The sequence below is a fragment of the Cebus imitator genome, unplaced genomic scaffold, assembly GCF_001604975.1.
Source record: "Cebus imitator isolate Cc_AM_T3 unplaced genomic scaffold, Cebus_imitator-1.0 Scaffold237, whole genome shotgun sequence".
NCBI lineage: Eukaryota > Metazoa > Chordata > Mammalia > Primates > Cebidae > Cebus > Cebus imitator.
In genome coordinates, this window is record NW_016107552.1 from 2,908,887 (window position 1) to 2,928,985 (window position 20,099).

At 50.6% G+C, this 20,099-nt stretch overlaps 1 protein-coding gene and 1 pseudogene across 4 annotated transcripts in view; one reads left to right on the forward strand and one right to left on the reverse strand.

The window, feature by feature from the left end:
* KIAA1671 (KIAA1671 ortholog) overlaps positions 1 to 20,099 on the reverse strand; it is a 247,635-nt gene that overhangs the window by 102,530 nt on the left and 125,006 nt on the right. The window contains exon 1 of one of the 4 annotated variants that reach the window (XM_037727690.1): positions 17,805 to 18,233. The exons of the other annotated variants lie outside the window; for them this stretch is intronic. Coding sequence (XP_037583618.1) covers positions 17,805 to 17,855 — 51 coding nt within the window. The 5' untranslated portion in view covers positions 17,856 to 18,233. Of the gene's footprint in view, positions 1 to 17,804; positions 18,234 to 20,099 lie in introns of those variants that run through there. 4 annotated transcript variants of the gene reach the window in all.
* Positions 13,899 to 15,891, forward strand: LOC108282278 (annotated as a pseudogene).

Consider the following 20,099-nt stretch of genomic DNA (forward strand, 5'->3'; position numbering starts at 1 on the left):
ACTTAGAATGGGCCAGTACTTAATCTAACCTTCACTCATTTACTGAGTCATTTAACAAGAGTTCACTGATTGCCTACTGTGTGCCAGGCCCTGTGCTAGACTCCAGGGATACAGCCGTGAACAACTGTGACCCTGGGCAAGTACGACACCTCTCTGAGCCTGGGATAAAATGATGGCAACAATATTGCTGTATGAAAGTGCTACATGCACTCAATGAGATGACAGAAAAAGTGCCTCGTGTGGTGTCTGATACACAGCAAGCACCCAGTAACTAACGATTCCCTTCACCTTACAGAGGCGGGGAGGGCCAGCCCCTGGCTATTCCTCCTGACAAGGCCTCGGAAAAGTTCTCTGGGTCCCAAGTTTTCCCAAAGGAATGCCTACATTCTAAAGGACGGAGGGAGTCTGGGAGACATTTGGGATTTCAACTTTCAAAATAAATGTGCAGGGAAGGCCAGGGAAGAGGAAACAGATTAACCTAACAGCTACCCAGATCCCAAATGCGGCTGGAGTCCTGAACATGTTTAGGGTAAGGTCCCGGCTGAACTACCCAAAATATGAGGATGGAGGATGCTGAGAACAGCCTGCCACTGTGGGCTTCTCACCACACCAGCCACGTGCCTGGTGAGGCCGGAACCTCAGAGACTGAAGGGAGGAATCACGGTCTCTCCACTGGCACAGCGGTAGGGCAAAGGGCTCCAGATCTCAGCATACTCCGATGCAAACCCTGAGGCCTGACAGCAGGAAAAACTGCTGGGCCAGACTCCCTCTGCACTCCCCGGATCCTCACAGATGGAGTGAAGCCCTGGCAGAGGTGGGGGCATTTATGCGTCAGGCTAGAGCCCAGGTGTGAGGAAGCAGAGCCGGTTTGTGTTTGAGAGCACGCCACCCTCTTCTCAGCTTCCAGCCTCTACACCTACTACACATGCCTGAGCATTGCCCCATCACCCTGCCAGTCCCGGCCCGCCTGGAAACCCCTGTTCAATCTTCAGATGACCCAGAAACGCCAGGGCCAGGCATTTCTCCAGCAGCAAAACACACCAGGGCGCAGATGTCTGCACAAAGATGTTCACTGCAGCGCTGTTTATAGTGCACGCAACTGCAAGCGACCGACGTGTCTGTCTAGAGGCGAGGGGTCCAAAAAATGACAGTGCAAGGAAGAATATAAAGCCGTTAGCAAGAAGGATGCAGGCTGACTGTGCTGATACGGAAAAATCTCATCATTATGAGAAAAGGAAAGGCAAGACATTGATAGCTCTGCATAGCACTATTTGATTGTGTTAAAAGTTAAAAGACACACACAGGCACACAGACACACAGTCATCCCTTGGTATCTGTGGGAGATCAGTTCCAGAACCACACAGATACCTAAATCCGCAGATGCTTAAATCTCTTATATAAATTGTGTAGTATGTGCATAGAACATACACACATGCTCCCATATACATTGAATCATCTGTAGGTTACTTATAATACCTAATGCAATGCAAACACTAAGTAAAAGCTGTTATGCTGTATTGTTTAGGGAATAATGCCAAGGAAAAAAAGTCAGTACATGTTCAGTACAGATGCAACCATACATTTTTCTTTGAATGTTTTTGATCTGTGGTTGGTTGAATCCACAGATACGGAACCCACGGATCCAAAGGGCCAATTCTATGTGCGTGCATGCACGTGTTTGTGTGTCTATACATATGTACACGAGGATACAGACACAGATATAGGCACAGATACTGTCTTATGTATGCAAAGAATATTTTCAAAAGGAGACACATGAACCTGTCACCAGCTTCCAGAGGACGGGACTGCAGGTTGGAGGTGGCAGGGAGACCAATTTCTCTTTAGAACATTGTTTCGCGCGGTTGGAAAAGTTAAACATGTCTGTGTATTACTTTTCCAATTAAAAAAAAAAAGTTTTGGGGTTTTTGTTTGTTTGTTTTTGTTTTGTTTTGTTTTTTTGAGATGGAGTTTTGCTCTTGTCCCCCAGGCTGGAGTGCGGTGGCTCGATCTTGGCTCACGGCAACCTCCGCCTCCTGGGTTCAAGGGATTCTCCTGCCTCCGCCCCCTGAGTAGCTGGGATGACAGGTACCCGCCACCACGCCCAGCTAATTTTTGTACTTTTAGTAGAGACAGGGTTTCGCCATCTTGGCCAGGCTGGTCTCAAACTTCTGACCTCAGGTGATCTGCCCATCTTGGCCTCCCAAAGTGCTGGGATTACAGGTGTCAGCCACCATGCCAGTCAATGTGCCAGTCAATTTTTAGTGTTTGGTCATCACTTGCATTAAATGTTCTGTCCCTAAAAGGTGACCTCAATTCCCTTCAGTGTGTGAAGACAGTGCAGTTATTACATTATCACACGGGTATCCATTTCTATGTCTGTCACCCTTGTTTACTGATGGGGAATGTGGGAGCCGCACCTCTGCACCCTTCTGCAGAGCCTGGCATCTGGTGGTACTCAGTAAGTGCCTGAGCAATGAAAGACATCATTGGCTGGGCACGGTAGCTCATGCCTGTAATCCCAGCACTTTGGGAGGCCAAGGTAGGCAGATCACCTGAGGTCAGGAGTTTGAGACCAGCCTGGCCAACATGGTGAACCCTGTCTCTACTAAAAATACAAAAATTAGCTGAGTGTGGTGGAGCACGCCTGTAATCCCAGCTACTCGGGAGGTTGAGGCACGAGGATCGCTTGAACTTTGGAGACAGAGGTTGCAGTGAGCTGAGACTGCACCACTGCACTCCAGCCTGGGCGACAGAGACTCCGTCACAAAAAAAAAAGAAAGAAAGACATCATTATAACACCAGTAAAATGACTTCCATCTTCTCAAGAGCTTTTGTTTTACCAAATTACCATCCACAGAGTACTGACAACTCCATGCTAGTCAATTTACACCCAGCATCTCATTTAATTGAGTCAATACCCTGAAGCCTGGCTGAAGGTGCCAGATCTCCTTTATTGCTGGTGCGGGGTGGAGCAGCAGAATAAAGTTTTATTAAACCCATTTAACAGATGAGAAAAACTGAGGCTCACATAAGTAATTTTTTGTCATGGATTGCAAATTTGAAGTCAAGGAGGTAGATCTGAACCCTGCTCTGTTGCACCCCAAAGCCTTAACTCTTCTCTCCATACCTACTGCTCCGCTGTTTGGGGGTTAACAGGCCTGGCCAGTGCTGAACATGGTGATTTCAGGGGCTGGCTGTGGGAAGAACATTCCCCCAGCTTTACTTGCCTGGTGCAAGCTGCTCAGCCGGCTCTAAATTTAGACCTGCTAATGTGGAAGAGGGGTCCCTGGGGGGTACTGTTCCACAGCCAGACAGCGCTGGGGCTCGGAGTGGTGCCTTGGCCCCGCTCAAAGCCAGCTCGGTGTGGGGAAAATATGGGAAACAGCTTTCAGGCAGGCCTTTGGGGGGATTTCCTGTCCACCTGTGCAGACTAGAACAACAGGAAAAGTCTGCAGTGGGGCTGGATGGATGGGGCAGGGCGCAGGCCGACCGAGACGGGCGAGGTCCTCCCAGCCGGGCTTCCCTTCGCAATCCATTCACAGATGGACGCCCGACAAAAGTCAGGGCAGTGCAGGAAGCCTTTGCTAAGCACCTGCTCTACGGCTGGCCCTGCAGTAGGACCTGAGGGAAACGGTGAACAAGATACATTCCCTACCATCCAGAAGTTTATTTATGCACGCCCTTATTCACGCCTTCAGCTCAACACGTATTTATTCAGCACCTACTGTGTGCCAGGCCCTGTTCCAGGAACTGAGGAAACTAATGAACAAGACATGTCCCACCCTGAAGAACCACTTTTTCACTCACCCGCTCACTCACTCATTCAGATTAACATTTAATGAGCACCTGCTACGTGCAAGACCTTAAGCTAGGAAGTGGATAGACAGCGATGAACAAGACTTGAATTCTGAGGATGAAAAGCTTCATTTTCGCATTCATTGTTTCCCTTCACTCTTTCCTTCGGTTCTATAAATGATTAATTAGCACTTGCTGGGTACTCAGCTAAGCACTGTGCATAAAGATATGAAATAAGACACAGCCACTACTGATGAAGAGTTCACTTAAGTGGTTCATTCATTCATTCACATTCAGCATAACATTCATTGATGGAAGCTCCTGAGCACCAGGCTCTGTGTTATATGACACGGACACAAAGAGAGGAGCTGTTTCTGCTCTCAATCAGTCTCACTCATCCACTCACCCTTTCATTCATCTGGTGCAGTGAACATTTATTGAGTGCCTACTATGTGTCAGGGGCACAGATGTGCATAAGAGAGAATCTCTGCTCTTGAACAGCCAGCCTGCCTGCCTGCGTTCCTCCCTCTCATTCCTTCCCTCCCTCCCTCCCTTCCTTCCTTCCTCCCTCCCCTCCTCTCCATTTAACAGCTTGGTTCACTCAACATATATTGGGCACCTACTGTATATGAGGCTGTGGGAAGGCAGATGAATGAACCCTAGCAGACCTGGATCCGAAGGGAGTCATAGAAACACCGGCTCACACACAGGGTGAGCAACCACTTGGTTCCTATGTCAGGGCCATGAGGCCCCACCCAATGGTTCCTCAAAGGCTCCCAGCAGCAAGCAACACGCCCCTCCCACAGAGCCACAGGGCGGACAGGGGGTTATGGGGGCAAGGTGGGGGCCACTCAGCACACAGGGAGAGAGAAACTGCTGGAAATAAACACCAGAGGGAGGGTTTGGTGAGTGAGATGATTCAGACATCTCAGTGAGGATTTTCAAGAACTCAAGGAATATTCTAAGTTTAGAGGAGGAAGAGAAAAAGATCAGCCCACATCTTCCGACTGTGGCGCACCCAGTACCAAACTGCCAGCAGCACGGCTGCTCCCTTTGGCTCCTCTGCCCTCCCAGGCCAAATGCCTGCCAGGAAAACAATGAATCCACCACCACCTGGGGCTGCTGAAAGTACAGAGATGTGCCCACATGAAGCCCTTGGCACAATGCCCAGCACAGAGTAGGTGCCCAGTGCATGTCACCGGGGCACATTTTATTTACTGCAAGGTGTGGTGGTTTTGAATGCAGCCACACATTCTTTGGCACACCTGTCATTGAGAAGGTGGTCCATGTCCCCTCCCCTTGTGACTGCTTGGCCCAGCAGAGAACAGAAGTAACACTATGTGAATCCCGTGGCTGCAGCCATCATAAAGGGAAGTGTGGCCATTTGCCTTCCTTGCCATGACACTCACTTCCAGAGCCCTGAGCTGCCGTGTTGTGAGGAAGCCCAGGCCACCAGGAATGACCGTGTTTAGGTGCTCTGGTTGACAGTCCCAGGGAAGACTGGCTTTCGAACCATCACATGCACCAGACATGTGGGTGAAGAAGACTCTAGATGGTTCTACCTCTCAGGCTCCCAGCTGACACTCCAGACATGCAGCAGCCACACTCACTGAGCCCTGCTAATTCCTGAACCAAGGGATCCATGAACATGATGAACTGTGGCTGGTTTGCACAGTGATTTGGAGTTGTTTGTCATGGCAGCTGATAATTGGCCCGGAGGCGTTTCCTCAGCGAGTCCCTACCCTGCACACCCTGCAGAATCTGGGAGGATCAGATAAACCAGAAAGCACAAAACACCTTATACATTGTCAAGTTTTTTTTTTTTTTTATTTTTGAGACAGAGTCTCGCTCTGTCACTCAAGCTGAAGTGCAGTGGCACAATCTCAGCTCACTGCAACCTCCACCTCCCGGGTTCAAGCAATTCCCCTGCCTCAGCCTCCTGAGTAGTTAGTTGAGATTACAGGTGTCTACCACCCCACCCGGCTAATTTGTGTATTTTTAATAGAGATGAGGTTTCACCACCACCATATTGGCCAGATTGGTCTTGAACTCCTGACCCTCAGGTGATCCGCCTGCCTCGGCCTCCCACAAGTGCTGGGATTGCAAGTGTGAGCCACTGCGCCTGGCCCACTGTCAAGTTCTGTGCATGCAGAGGCCACTGGCATTATCTCTCAGGACACGGGGGTGGGGCTCTGCACGCTTCCAGACCCCACTTAACTTGGCAAAGTATAACTAAGGCCACCACCTGCCTCAATTAGCCCGGGAGACTCTGCAGACTACTGGGGCTGACCTGCACTCACGTGGCAGGCTGCCGCTTTGTCCCCAAGACAAGACTTAGGTCATCCCTCCAGGAGGAATGAACTGGAGGACAAAGGAGGCTTTCACTGGGCCCAGGCAAATAGGAACGGTCAGGGCAGACCTGGAAACGGGTGGCCCCAGACACGCCCCCCGGGCAGGTGGCCAAACGGGCCAGGTGGGGCCCAGGCAAGCTGGGGCAGCAGTGGGGTCTGGCAAGGGCCTTTCCTCCCCACTGTCTGGGTCTTTTCCAATCTAAGCCTTAACAGGGAGAGGGAGGAGTGAGGACGGCTTGGTAAATTCAATAGAATGTGGAAATATCCCTAGGTTTAAGGTCAAATTAAATACATAAACAGTGCGGGGTCCAAAGTAAGACAGCCTGGGATCGAATCTTGGCTCCACTGTTGACCAGAGGTGTGATCTTCTGCAAGTGACTTAACCTCCCTGAGCCTTCTTTTCCTTATCTTCAAAATGCACATAGTAACAGTGCCTCCCTTCTAGGACTGTTGTCAGGATAAAAAGAAACAATTTAAAGTGCTTTTCCCAGTACCTGGCTGTTATGGACTGAATTATATTTCCCCTAAATTCATATATTGAAGCCCTGACCCCCCTTTTGATAGTACATCAAAAGGTGGCTGTTATTTGAAAATAGGGCCTGTAAAGTTGTGATAAGGTTTAAAGTAAGGGTGTTAGGTTGGGTTCTAATCCAATCTGACTGTTCCCCTCATTAGAAGAAATGTGGAAACAGACAGGGGAATGCACACACGCACAGGAAGGATGGTGTGAGCACAAGGAGAGAAAGCAGTTATCCCCAAGCCAAGAAGAGAGACCTCAGGAGAAACCACCCCTGCTAACACCTTGCTCTTGAACTTGCAGCCTCCAGAACTGTGAGAAAATACATTTCCTTTGTTGAAGCTGTTCAGAAGTCTCTGGTTTTTTTTAACGTGCCAGCCCTGGAAAACTAATACACTAGCACACAGAAGGAGCAAAACAAAAATCTCTGATTACTATATCATTACGTTTATATTATAGCTAGAAAATATTAGGTCAATGCAAACATGCTTATATTCTATTAACATAAATGTTTGATACAAAATATTAATACAACATGAAACACCTGCAGCTGTGCATCCCTGCCTCAGAATTTCTATATGAAACTTCAGGTGTTGTTTTTTTTTTTGTTAGTTTGTTTTTTAGAGAGACAGAGTCTTGCTGTGTCACCCAGGCCGGAGTGCAGTGGTACAATCATAGCTCACTACAGCCTCCAACTCCTGGGTTCAAGTGATCCTCCTGCCTAGCCTCTTAAGTAGCTGAAACTTGCAAGCATGCACCACCACACCCAGCTAATTTTTTAATTTTCTGTAGAGACGGGGTCTTGCTATGCTGCCCAAACTGGTCTCCAACTCCTGGGTTCAAGTGACCCTCCCACCTGGGCCTCCCAAGGTGCTGAGATTACAGGTGCGGGCCTGGCCAACATCAGGTTTTCTTAAACTGTAATAATTCAGACCAAATTCCATGACAACCTTCTCATCCATGCGTTACTGAACCACTGGAATAGTTAACATTATATCCTCTGGGCTCCAATCACAGCAATAAAAACCGTGACACCCTCAAATCTCTCACCTCTTCCAGGGGTGCTTGGCCTCTGCACACTGTGGTTCAGCCTCTCAGATGCCCACCTTCTCTTGTTCTACTCAGGTATTAGACCCAGCTCAGGCCTAGTCCAGGGTAGGCACTCAATATGCGTGCACGGCAAGCCAACTGTGAGAAAAGTTAATGCATTTCAAATAAGATGCTGGGCCCAGAGGGGGCGGTGGCTGGCACCAGGTCACAGCATCCTGGCTCCACACACATCAGCTCTGCCTCAAACACAGAAACCACATGTCCACTCCCTAAAGTTAATTCCTGTGCGCAGTCTCCCAATTCTAAGAGTCCAGTAGAGTGGAGCTTCAGAGTCAGGCCGACCTGGGTTGCCCTTGCTGCTCTGTGACCTTGAACAGGTGACTTCATGTTCAGACTCAGATTTGTGCTTGAAACCCACAAATCTGAGTCCTTTTTCAGCTCTGGAGAATCCATCTGCCTATCAGCAGCAAACATTATGGGTAGGGGGCACAGAGAGGGCCTCAACCTGCATCGAGCCTTCCAGAGTTTACTGTAGCTTCCACCTCCTGGGCTTAGGTGATCCTCCTGCCTCAGCCTCCCAAACAGCTGGAACCATAGACATGCGCTACCCAGCTGGCTAATTTTTACAGTTTTTGTAGAGATGGGGTCTTGCTGTGTTGCCCAGGCTGGTCTGGAACTCCAAGGCTTCAAGCAATCCTTCCGGCTTCCTTCCTTCTTTTACAACTCCACACTATTCTCTCCCGATGTTGGACTTTCCAGGGGCTCTGTGCAACCTTTGGGCAAGTCAGGCTTTGCTCAGTGTCCTCATTTGTAAAATCTGGACAATCAGAGCCCCTGCCTCACTGGCTGTTGAGACAGTCACACACACTCAGGTGTGAAATGGTGTAACTCTGCACACGCTTAAAAAAAAGCCGCTGTCCTTCTAAGTGATTTCTTAGAACTGGGGTGCCCTCTAGTGCCTCAGTTGGGAAACCATTCCACCCTCGAGGCAGCCAGCAACTTGTACCCTGTGGGTTCAATTCCTCCCCTGGAAATGCAGAAAGACAGCACCTACTGTATGCTAGGTGCTCTCCCCACTGGTCTCCACAATGAAATGCTTACATAATCCTCATTTGAGAAAAGGAGACACAAGATCATCCTCAGGTGAGACACAACATCAGAGACATGAAGTCACCTGTTCAAGGTCACAGAGCAGCAGGGGCAACCCAGGTCGGCCTGACTCTGAAGCTCCACTCTACTGGACTCTTAGAATTGGGAGACTGTGCACAGGAATTAACTTTAAGGAGACTCTAGTCCAATCTATCATTATACCTACAGAGAAACTCAGGCCCAGAGAGGGCAAACAGTTGCTCAGGGTCACAGAGCATTTGCATCCTGGAATCCTGGCTCCCAGAAGTATTCTGCCCACATGCCCAGCGCTCCCAAACTTCTGCCTTGCCTTGATGGTTCCTTTCAGCAGTCTAGATTGGCATGCCCCTTCTGACTGCTCTAAGCCCTGGAAGGTCTGATACCCAGCAATGACTGCTTGAACAGCTAGGGCTGGGGCCGCCAAGACCGCCATCTGAGAGTGGGGTTCACTTCAGCCTCTCAGGACAAAGCTCCCAACAGCACAAGAGGGTGACTGAGGCCCGTCAAAAACCAGGAAGTGGAAGTCTAGTCTTGGGGACCCATTGTTATCAGATGGCTCTCTTTTCATTTTTGTAAAAAGCAATCTGTTTTACATATGGCAAGGACCCTGTGGACTAACAGGCAGGGCAGTGGTCCTGCTTGGAGGGGCAGTAACAGGCACACACAGAGTCTGAAACTGGCCAGGTGTGATGGTTCATCCCTGTAACCCCACTGCTTTGGGAAGCCAAGGTGGGGGGATCCCTCGAAAGCCCGGCTGTTCGAGGCTTTACTGAGCTATGATTACACCCCAGCAGCCCAACCTGGGTGACAGAGCCAGTCCCTGTCCCTAAAAATATATAAATAAATAAAAAGCCAAGAGTCTGGAATTGTCACAGTGAGGGAGGTGCCGAGGGGAGCTGGCCCGGGCCCAGCTAAATTCTCAAGCCCTCCAGTGAATGTGAGCAGGGCCTCCTTCTGCTCCAAAGGTTCTGGGTGCCCCTTCCTGGGGCTCAGAAATGGTGAGGATTTTCCAAGGGCTGATGGATTTCACAACAGAGCTTGGTGTTTTAATCCCTATGTTTTAATCCTTTAAAATTCCCCTCCCACCTGAGCATCCCAATAACTCTTAGACAAGCGTAGGACATGAGTGACCCTTCCCATTCTACAGATGGTGAAGGCGAGGTATGGGAGGAGGAGGAGAATGTATGCCAACACCGATGTCTAGTCGACACTTCAAACTCAACCAACAAGTGCAAACCCAGGTCCTGATCTGTCCCCACGACGTTCTACCCTGCAGTTTTCCTAATGAAAGCTGAGGCCAGCTCCAGGTTTTAGCAGATGGCAAACTCTCAGTGTTATCCATGACTCATGTCTTGCCCATCCCGTGTCCATGAGCACATCCTGGGGCTCAACCTTCCCACTACACCCATAGCCTGCCCACTTCTCCCCTCCTCCTGCCCCTGGTCTGGGTGGCCGTCATCTCCCACCCGAGCAACTGCAGTGGGTCCTCACTGGCCCCCCTACATGAGTCTGTACCCCACCTGACAGCCAGAGGGACCCGCTCAAAGGTCCGGTTGGGCTGTGTCAGTCCTGTGCAAAGGGACACGTCCCCATGGCTCTGGTGCCCTCCAGCACAAGGCACAGTCCTCAGAGTGACGACAAGGCACGTCACACTCAGGCCATGTCACTTCCCTGCCCTCGCTGCCCACTCTGTCCTCTCACCCGGTCTGCTGCGGCCATCCTGGCATCCCTCCTGTTCTGCAAATGTGCCTGTGACTTGGGCCTTAAAGCTTTTGCACTGACTATTCCTGTTCCCCACCAAGCTCCCCTGGCCTAGTCTCTCCCTGCTTCCAAAGTCTCTGTTCAAATGTCACCTTCTTAGAGAGGTGAGGCCCCACACACCCAAGCCCTCCAGAAGCTTCTTATCTGGTTCCTTCTCCCTCTCCCCAGCACACCCCACCTCCTGACATGATATACGACATCCTTACATATCATGCCCATTGTTGACTGACCGAACACCCCACTAGAATGTTAGTCCCTGGCTGGGCTCAGTGGCTCAGCGCCTGTAATCCCAGCACTTTGGGATGCCAAGGTGGGCAGACCACCTGAGGTTGGGAGTTTGAGACCAGCCTGGCCAACATGGTGAAACCCCATCTCTACTAAAAATTAGCCAGCCGTGTTGGTGGGCGCCTATAATCCCAGCTACTCAGGAGGCTGAGGTAGGAGAATCGTTTGAACCCAGGAGGTGGAGGCTGCGGTGAGCCGAGATTGCGCCACTGCAATCCAGCCTGGGCAACAGAGCGAAACTCTGTCTCAGGATTAAAAACAAGAGTGTTAGTCCCTGGGGCAGGGATCATGACTGTCTCATGCACTGATGTACCCCAAACCCTGAGAACACAGCCTGGTGCATGTGACTGAACTGAACCGAGGACCCATCAGGTATCTAGCACCGGCATCGGCTGCCACCACTTATTCAGCACATACTGTATGCCCAGCTTTGTTTGCATCACCTCACTGAGTCCTCAGGCCATCCCACGAGGGAGTTGCTATCATAAGTTCCACTCTACAGATGGCAAAACTGAGTTTCTGGGAGGGCTAAGAGATTTGCTCAAGGCCTCATGCACTATTAGTAAGTGGCCCAGTACGGATTAGAAGCAGGAGAGACTGATGGCTCCAAGCCCGTTCTCCCCTCCACGACTGGGCCTAAAAAGGCAGCCACAGCTCCAGTCAGATGAAAACCTCTCATGATGTAACCTGTCCCGTGGCCCAAACCTCAGGCCCAACTCAAACAGCACAGAAATAGTCAGTTCTTCTATTTCAGCCACAGACATTGCCGAGACAGAGCCAAACCAGACCCTTGGCACAAACTGAAGCCACCAAGATCTGAGATCCAGAAGCTGATCATGACGATAACCACGGCAACAGCAATTGCTTACGGGGTGCGTGTGGAGTGCCAGGCACCACGATAAGGCTCACGGAGATTTGTCCCCGCAATACCCTTCCACATGTCAGGTCAGCAGGAGCCCATCAGCCCACATCTATTTGTATTTTTCACTTTTTTTGAGACAGAGTCTTGCTCTGTCTCCCGGACTGGGGAGCAGTGGTACAAGCATAGCTTACTGCAGCCTCCAACTCTTGGGCTCAGGTGATCCTCCTGCCCCAGCCTCCTGAATATCTGAGATTACCGGCATACACCACTGCACTTGGCTATTAAAAAATATTTGTTTTGTAGACATTGAGTCTTGCTATGTTGCCCAACAACACACACACACACACACACGCACACAAAAGATAAACGCCCCACAGGCCACCGTGGCCTCAAAGCCACCCAGCGGTTCCTTACTACACTCGAAGCAGCCCCCACTGCCATGGGAGACTGGAGTAGAGGAAGCCTTCGAGAGTCAGCCTCACAGGCCCTGTGGGGGGCTGGAGAGGCAGCTGGGAAGATCATGGAGCAGGAAGTGGGGGTCCCTGCCATACATCAGAGCCCTCCCCAGCCCCCAACAAAGACCATCTAGATATTAAGTGCCCACTCTAAGTGCAGCCCTGTGTCAACGACACCAATGCCCCTTACCTCAGCTAATCCTCAGCACAGTCCTGCCGGGTGGGGCTGACCACTGCCACTTACAGAGAGGGAAACTGAGGCCCAAAGCCATGATGTGATTCGCCATAAGCCACACAGCCGGTAGAGACAGGGCCCGGATTCCAGGGCTCTCCCTCCAGAGCCCCACCTGGCCTAGGGCAACATTCTTCCGTCATCCTCCACCCTGCAGAGCTTGATGTGCACAGAACGCTTTCCTGTAGGCTGTGAAGTTGCTTCCATACAATGGGCCTCAGTTTCCCCATGTGACAAACCGGAAGATCAGACTCCATGAAGTAGTAAAAATGATATAGAGGGAGACTTGGGTTCAAATACACGCTCCAGCACTTCCTAGCTGGGGACCTTGGATGAGCTGACTAGCCTTTCTAGGCCTCAGTTTCCCTAACTGCAAAATGGAGGTAATAATGAGATCGACCCACTGGGGCTCTTAGAAGGATATAATGAGACCCCTCGGAATGGCACTTAGCACAGCGCCAGGGTTTTGTGAGCACTCAGCAGGAGCGGTGGTGGCGACGGTCACTTTTATCATTGCATTACTACTGCTTGCATCATTCATTACTACTCCTGTAATTGACAACCCCCAGGCACCAGCTTGCTGCCTACGCCCCAGCAAGGCCACAGGCCTTGGGACCGTCTGGCGAGGTTATCTCAGCAACAGAGGAGATTAAGTAACTCCCAACAGCCATGCCAGAGGCAGCCTTCATCTACTCTTACCGATGGTTTCAAAGAGAAACTTGATCTCTCTCCCCATACCCCAACTGTTGCTGGGCCAGCACCAGGCTTGACGGAGATAGTGGTTTCTCCCCCCAGAAGAGAAGTGCAGCTATGAGAAGGACTCGGGCCGACAGGAAGCTAAAAACATCCCACCAACAAGGGACAGCTTTGCAGAAAACCTGCTGCAGCCCATGCTCGGCCCCACTTCTAAGAAGCTGACATAGGAGATAAGCTGAAATGTGAATAAAGATTTAAGGCTGAGGACAATTGTGCATACAGTGAATACCTGGGAATAACCTAAGTGTCCAACCACAAAGAACTGGCTAACAGAGCCACCAATCCCTCTTCTGGGTATATATCCAAAGGAAATGAAACTAGTGCCCCATAAACCAAGCCTGACAACAGGTAGGAATATTAAGCAGCTATTAAATATCATGGTTACAAACTGTTTTTAAATAAAGTGGCAGATTATTTTATGCTGTGAGTGGACACACAAAACGATAACCACTGATGGACAGGCACAGTGGCTCACACCTGTAATCCCAGCTCTTTGGGAGGCCAAGGTGGGTGGGTGAATCATGAGGTCAGGAGATGGAGACCATCCTGGCTAACACGGTGAAACCCCATCTCTACTAAAAATTCAAAAACTTAGCCAGCCATGGTGGCACGCGCCTGTAGTCCCAGCTACTTGGGAAGCTGAGGCAGGAGGGCTTGAACCTGGGAGGCAGAGGTTGCAGTGAGCAGAGATTGCACCACTGCACTCCAGCCTGGGCGACAGAATGAGAGTCCATCTCAAAAAAAAAAGGCAAGGAAAGCACTGATTCGCTCACTCAGCTGGCAGTGATGAGGCGCTCGCTACTGGGGAGGAAACTGAAAGTGGGAAAATACAATGTGGGACCCTGAACTAGACCCTGGAGCAAAACAAGAACATTTCTGAAAGAACAGGTGAAAGTGGAATAAGACAAGGTTTCTCAACCTTGTCACAACTGACATTTTGGCCAGGATCATTCTTGGTGCTGTCCAGGGGAGGGGAGAGGAGGGGAGGGGAGGACCCGTCCCGTGCATTATAGGATGGTAAGCAGCATCCTCAGTGTCTACCCACCACATGCCAGTAGCACTCCTGTCCTCAGCTGTGACAATCAAACATGTCTCCAGACATTGTCAAGTGTCCCTTGCAGGGGAAAGTCACCCCCGTGCAAACCACTGGAATTTAGTCTGGAGTTTAGAGTAATGCACCAATGTTAACTTCTTTCTTTTGATGGCTGAACCATGGTTATAGTAACATGCTAACATGAGGGGAACCGGGCGAAGGGTATGTAGGAACTCCCGCTGCTATCTTTGTAACATTTCTCAAGTATTCTAAAATAAGTTGTTACGTAAAATAGTATAGTTCCTCAAAAAACTGAAAATAGATCCACCAATCCCTCTTCTGGGCATATACCCAAAGAAAATGAAATCAATATCCCATAGAGATGTCTGCACTCCCATGCTCAGCACGGCACCATTCACAACAGCCAAGATGTGGAAACCCCCAAGTGTCCAGTGGCAGATGAATGGACAAAGAAATTGTGGCGGAGGCTTCGGCGCCGGAGCCACGGACAGTTTGCTGAACCCATTAGCGCGCCCGGCTGAGACACGCCGCCACCATGGCCCGCTACCTGCATCCCCCCACATCTCTGTTCATCAGGAACGTGGCGACGACACCAGGGCTGAAAATTTACGGCGTGAATTTGGTCGTTATGGTCCTATAGTTGATGTGTATGTTCCACTTGATTTCTACACTCGCCGTCCAAGAGGATGTGCTTATGGTCGATTTGAGGATGTTCGTGATGCTGAAGATGCTTTACATAATTTGGACAGAAAGTGGATTTATGGACGGCAGATTGAAATACAGTTTGCCCAGGGGGATCGGAAGACACCAAATCAGATGAAAGCCAAGGAAGGGAGGAATGTGTACAGTTCTTCAAGCTATGACGATTATGACAGATACAGACATTCAAGAAGCCAAAGTTACGAAAGGAGATCAAGAAGTCGGTCTTCTGATCACAACTATAGAAGATCGCACAGTCCTAGAAATAGACCGACTGGAAGACCACGGCGTAGCAGAAGCCATTCCGACAACGATAGATTCAAACACCAAAATCGATCTTTTTCAAGATCTAAATCCAATTCAAGATCACGGACCAAGTCCCAGCCCAAGAAAGAAATGAAGACTAAATCACGTTCTAGGTCTGCATCTCACACCAAAGCAAGAGGCACCTCTAAAACAGACTCCAAAACACATTATAAGTCTAGCTCAAGACATGAAAAGGAATCAAGGAAAAAAGAACCACCTAGATCCAAATGTCAGTCAAGATCACAGTCTAGGTCTAGGTCAAAATCTAGATCAAGGTCTTGGACTAGTCCTAAGTCCAGTGGCCACTGACAGTATAAACCATGGTCATTTTTAGGCATGTATCATTTACTCCTACTTTGGTTTACTTAAATTATCAGGAATACAATGTTGCAACAATGCTTAAAAAACACTTGTTAGTTTTCCCTGTACCAGGCAACGTTATAATGAAAATGATATGCTGTTGAGAAGCCGCTCTTAAGAGTCCAGTTTGTTTAATGTTATGGGCAGCTGCCAATTTGCGGCGTCTCTGTGTGTTTTTGTAAAGATTCTCATTTTTTATGCTTGAAGTATTTGGTGAAAAGATGTTGGTTGACCATAATTTGCAACATTGTCTCATTAAAAATAAACTTTCATATTCATATTTGGTAGAACTGTTAGCCTAGAAATGTAGCTAATAAGACAGAATGATACAAAAGTGAAGTAGTAGTCACCGTACAGCACTGACTGCTCAGACACACTTAGGTTCAGGGTGGGCCTTTATGACTTGTCAAAATGTCTAGGCCCGGCCGGGCGCAGTGGCTCATGCCTGCAATCCCAGCACTTTGGGAGGCCGAGGCGGGTGGGACATAAGGTCAGGCATTCGAGACCAGCCTGACCAACAGGATGAAAGCCCCTCTACTAAAAATACAGAATTAGCCAGGCGTGGTGGTCCACGCTTGTAATCCCAGCTACATCCCTCCAGTGCTCAGCCTCCTTGGGGAGACTCTCCAGGCCCCCGTACCCCAATGAGACCGTGTCCCCTGAGGCACTGTGCACCACCCCCATCCTAACATATCCCTGGTCTTTGTTTCAGTTCCTTTAGCAAAGACCAAGTTCTCACCAGACTAAGTTCCATGCGGTCAGGGACCATGCTGTCTCACTCCCGTATTCCAAGTACCTGGGGCTAGCTCCAAATTGCTGCTGGAAAGTGTGTGCTTAATGAACATAGATCATAGCCATTTGTGGATGAGTTCAACACCTATGCCAAGCTCTAAGTTCTGGGGATCATGGACTGTATTTTAGTCATCCCTGCACCTCCAGCACCAAGCCCAGAGCCCAACACGCAGGCAGGCACATCAAGGTTATCCAGATCTTGCAAACCACAGAATTCCAAAAAACAATTACTGGAGATTTCTTCTTTGTGCTCATCTGAATTTTCCATGTGTGTTTTGTTTTTTTTTTTAACCATGCACATGCATTATTTTCATAATTAAAACATCAATCAGTCGATCAATCAATGTTGCCTTACATTTATGATATGAGAATGGTCATATGCCAGTGGCTGAACAACAGAGACCAGGAGGATCTCCTGCTTCCCAGCTGCTCCGGGGGGCTCGGGGGGGAGGTGAGACACTCTGGGACTGGCAGCTGAAAAGCAATGTTTCCTAAAGCTGTATTTTTAGGAGTACTGGAAAATTCTCTGGGCAAGAAGGCATCTGAAGTATTTGCAAACATTCAGCAATGGGAAAGATAATATTTCCTAAGACTTTCCCTTTTGGGTGTCCTGAAACCAGGGGCGATTATTCTGGAAAACTCTGAGACCAGCTCGGGACAATTGTTCGATAAGCCCCTCTATGCCCAGAGCCCTGACGGATGTCACACAACCCAGAATCACCTCCACCTACTCCTTGGTTTCACAGAGGAGGAAACAGAAACCCAGAGGAGAGAAGTAACTTGCCCAGCCACAGAGAGCAGACCAGTGGCAGGGTCAAAGTGAGAGCTGAAAGCATTTTACACCCCACGAAGCGCTTCCGCACAGGTTCCCTGACTTTGACATCTCATCAGAAAATGTCCCGGGTTTTTTTCTCTGTTATACAGATAAGAGAGCACAGTGTGTGTGTGTTGGGAGGAGGGGTCCCAACTTCTTTCTGTATCACTGCGTTAGGCTCGGGAAAAGGAAATCAAAATCTACTATTTTCATCCCATAGAAGAGGGACATTCTTACACACACACAAAGGCAAGAGGGATGTAACTTCAGAATAAAGAATTGTCCTTTAGATCAAATACATGTTGCTTTCTGAAAAACTCACTGACGTGGTTCTCGTTTTTCCTGTTCTCTTGAGGACCAGACCCAGGACCTGCATTCCTGTTCAGGAGTCTCAGCCCTTCCTACAAACCTGCTCTGCCTCCCAAACCCAGCCCTTTCCCCTTTCCCCATCATTCTCTCTTCCTTGTAAACTTCACCATCTCTTAAAGAAAACGGAGACACTGCGAACCAGACACAGCCAAAAAGCAAAGTCAGCAAAGCAGGGGGAGAGGGAAAGGAGGTGACCCCGTCCTGGAGCCTGCACTCACCCAGAGGTAGCGCAAGAGCTTCAGCAGCCTGGGGCAGTAGTAATACTCCATTTCCGGCACCCAGAGGTTATGCGGGAAGCACAGCGCAGGCTTCCAGTTCTTCTCTAGCGGGGGCAGCTCTTCTCACTCCTCGTCACGCTGGAGTCAAGTTCAAGACGGCATAAATCATTCAGAAGCCGGCTTACAGCCAGGGGACCAGCCAGACGGCTCCACTGATGGCCACGGCTGCCCAGGGGACTGAGAAGCCACCGCTGAGTCCCATGAGCCCCGCCCCCGGACATCTCTGGCCTCTCGTCCGGTGGGGCGGGTCCAGGGGCGGCTCCTTCTGAACCCAGCTGCCTGGACCCTCACCCTCCCAGGAGCCCTAGGCATGAAGACTTTTCAATTGCACAGCAAGAAGGCAGGAAGAGAGAAGGGGATGCCTGGGAACTGAACGAGAGAGAGAGAGAGAGAGAGAGAGAGAGAATGTGTGTATGCGTGAAAGAGTGTGAGTGTATGCGCTTTTATGTGGTCAAGTGTGTGTGCAGACAAGTGTGTTTTGTGCATGGGTGGATGTGACTGTGCTGTGCGTGTGAGCCCAAGTGTGTGTGGTTCCTCCTCCGCAAGCCACATGAGGAGGAGGAGGCCCCTGCCACTCATTACAGGGAAGGAAATCAACCCAGGATCCCATCGGTTCACAGGGCTCCTCTGATGTCAGTCACGTTCCTTTTAAACTCAGCTAAGCTTCTGATTCCCCCCTAGGAGGAGGGTGTGGCCATCCCCATTTTACAGAGAGGGAAACTGAGGCCCAGAGAAGTCAAGGGACTTGGCCAAGGTCACATGGTGAGTTGGCAACTAAAGCAAGGCTGGAACCTGGGCCTCCCAGCCACGAGTCCTGGGCCCATCCCCTCCTGTAGGTACCCAGCCCAGCATGGGGAGCGGGGTGCTGACGAAGGGAGGGATCAGCTCCCCAAGGCACTAGCTGCCAGCTGCACCAGGCAGAGAGTGAGGGGAGCATCGATTCTCAGAGATTAAAATGCACATTACAGCATACCGAGGGCAAACCCAAGGCAAACTTTCCTAGATGTTTCCTTCAAAAGAGCATGATTTTAGCAAGTCACCTAATCTTTCTTTAGCAAGCCTCAGTTACCCCTTCTGTAAAATGGGATGGATTACCCCTGCATTCAGGGCTTTGAGGATTCAACGAGGTAGAATCCTGCCAAAGCATGTAGTTTCGTATTCATGGTCATATCATGAGGGCAGTATCATCATCTTCACCGTCCAGATGAGAAAACCAAGGCTCACAGGGACAAACAGAGCTTGCCGAGGTGAGTGGCTGCTAAACAGTGAGACAGGGATGCAAACCCAAGCCGGACACGCCTGGGTCTCCTACTCAACACCAGGTCCCATAGGCCAATGCCCTAACCCAGACACTTGGGGGAGTGAGTGCCGGATGCAGAACAGCTGTGCTTCTGAGGCGAAGTCCTTCCCACTACTGAGAGGAAGACTGAAGTGGAAAGGACTTCACGGAGGCACTGCGCAGAGGCCCCAGGCTCTGCACCGGGCTCCCACCCCAGCCTGGAGCTCTGCACACTGACTGCCCCAGTAACAGCCTGGGCCCATCTGTGCTGCGTCCCTCAGGCCCACCACCCGACGCCAGGCAGAGCAACTAACAGGAAACTCACTTAAACAAGGAGAGGGTGCTGGGTGCAGCAGCTGAGAAAACCACCGGGTAGCGTCAAAGCTCTTCAGAGGCAGGCCTGTGGTTTCACTGATTCTCAGCGCCCCAGTCCCAGCAGGCAGTGGGTCTCAGCAGCTCACCACCTGATGGTCAGGGGTTGGCCCCAGCAATGGAAGAACCAGGGACTGGTAGTGCAGTCGGAAGGCCACCCTGCTCCCTGACAGTACGGTCGGAAGGCCGGCCCTGCCCCCCGGCAGCACAGTCGGAAGGCCGCCCTGCCCCGACGGCACAGACGGAAGGTCGCCCTGCTCCCCGGCAGTACAGTCAGAAGGCCGGCCCTGCCCCCAGGGAGCACAGTCGGAAGGCCGCCCTGCCCCGACGGCACAGACGGAAGGCCGCCCTGCCCCGACGGCACAGACGGAAGGCCGCCCCTGCCCCCGGCAGTACAGTCGGAAGGCCGCCCTGCTCCCCGGTAGCACAGTCGGAAGGCCGCCCTGCCCCGATGGCACAGACTGAAGGCCGGCCCTGCTCCCTGGCGGTACAGTCAGAAGGCCGCCCTGCTCCCTGGCGACACAGTCGGACGCTCTCCCTGCTCCCTGGCGGCACAGTCGGACGCTCTCCCTGCTCCCTGGCGG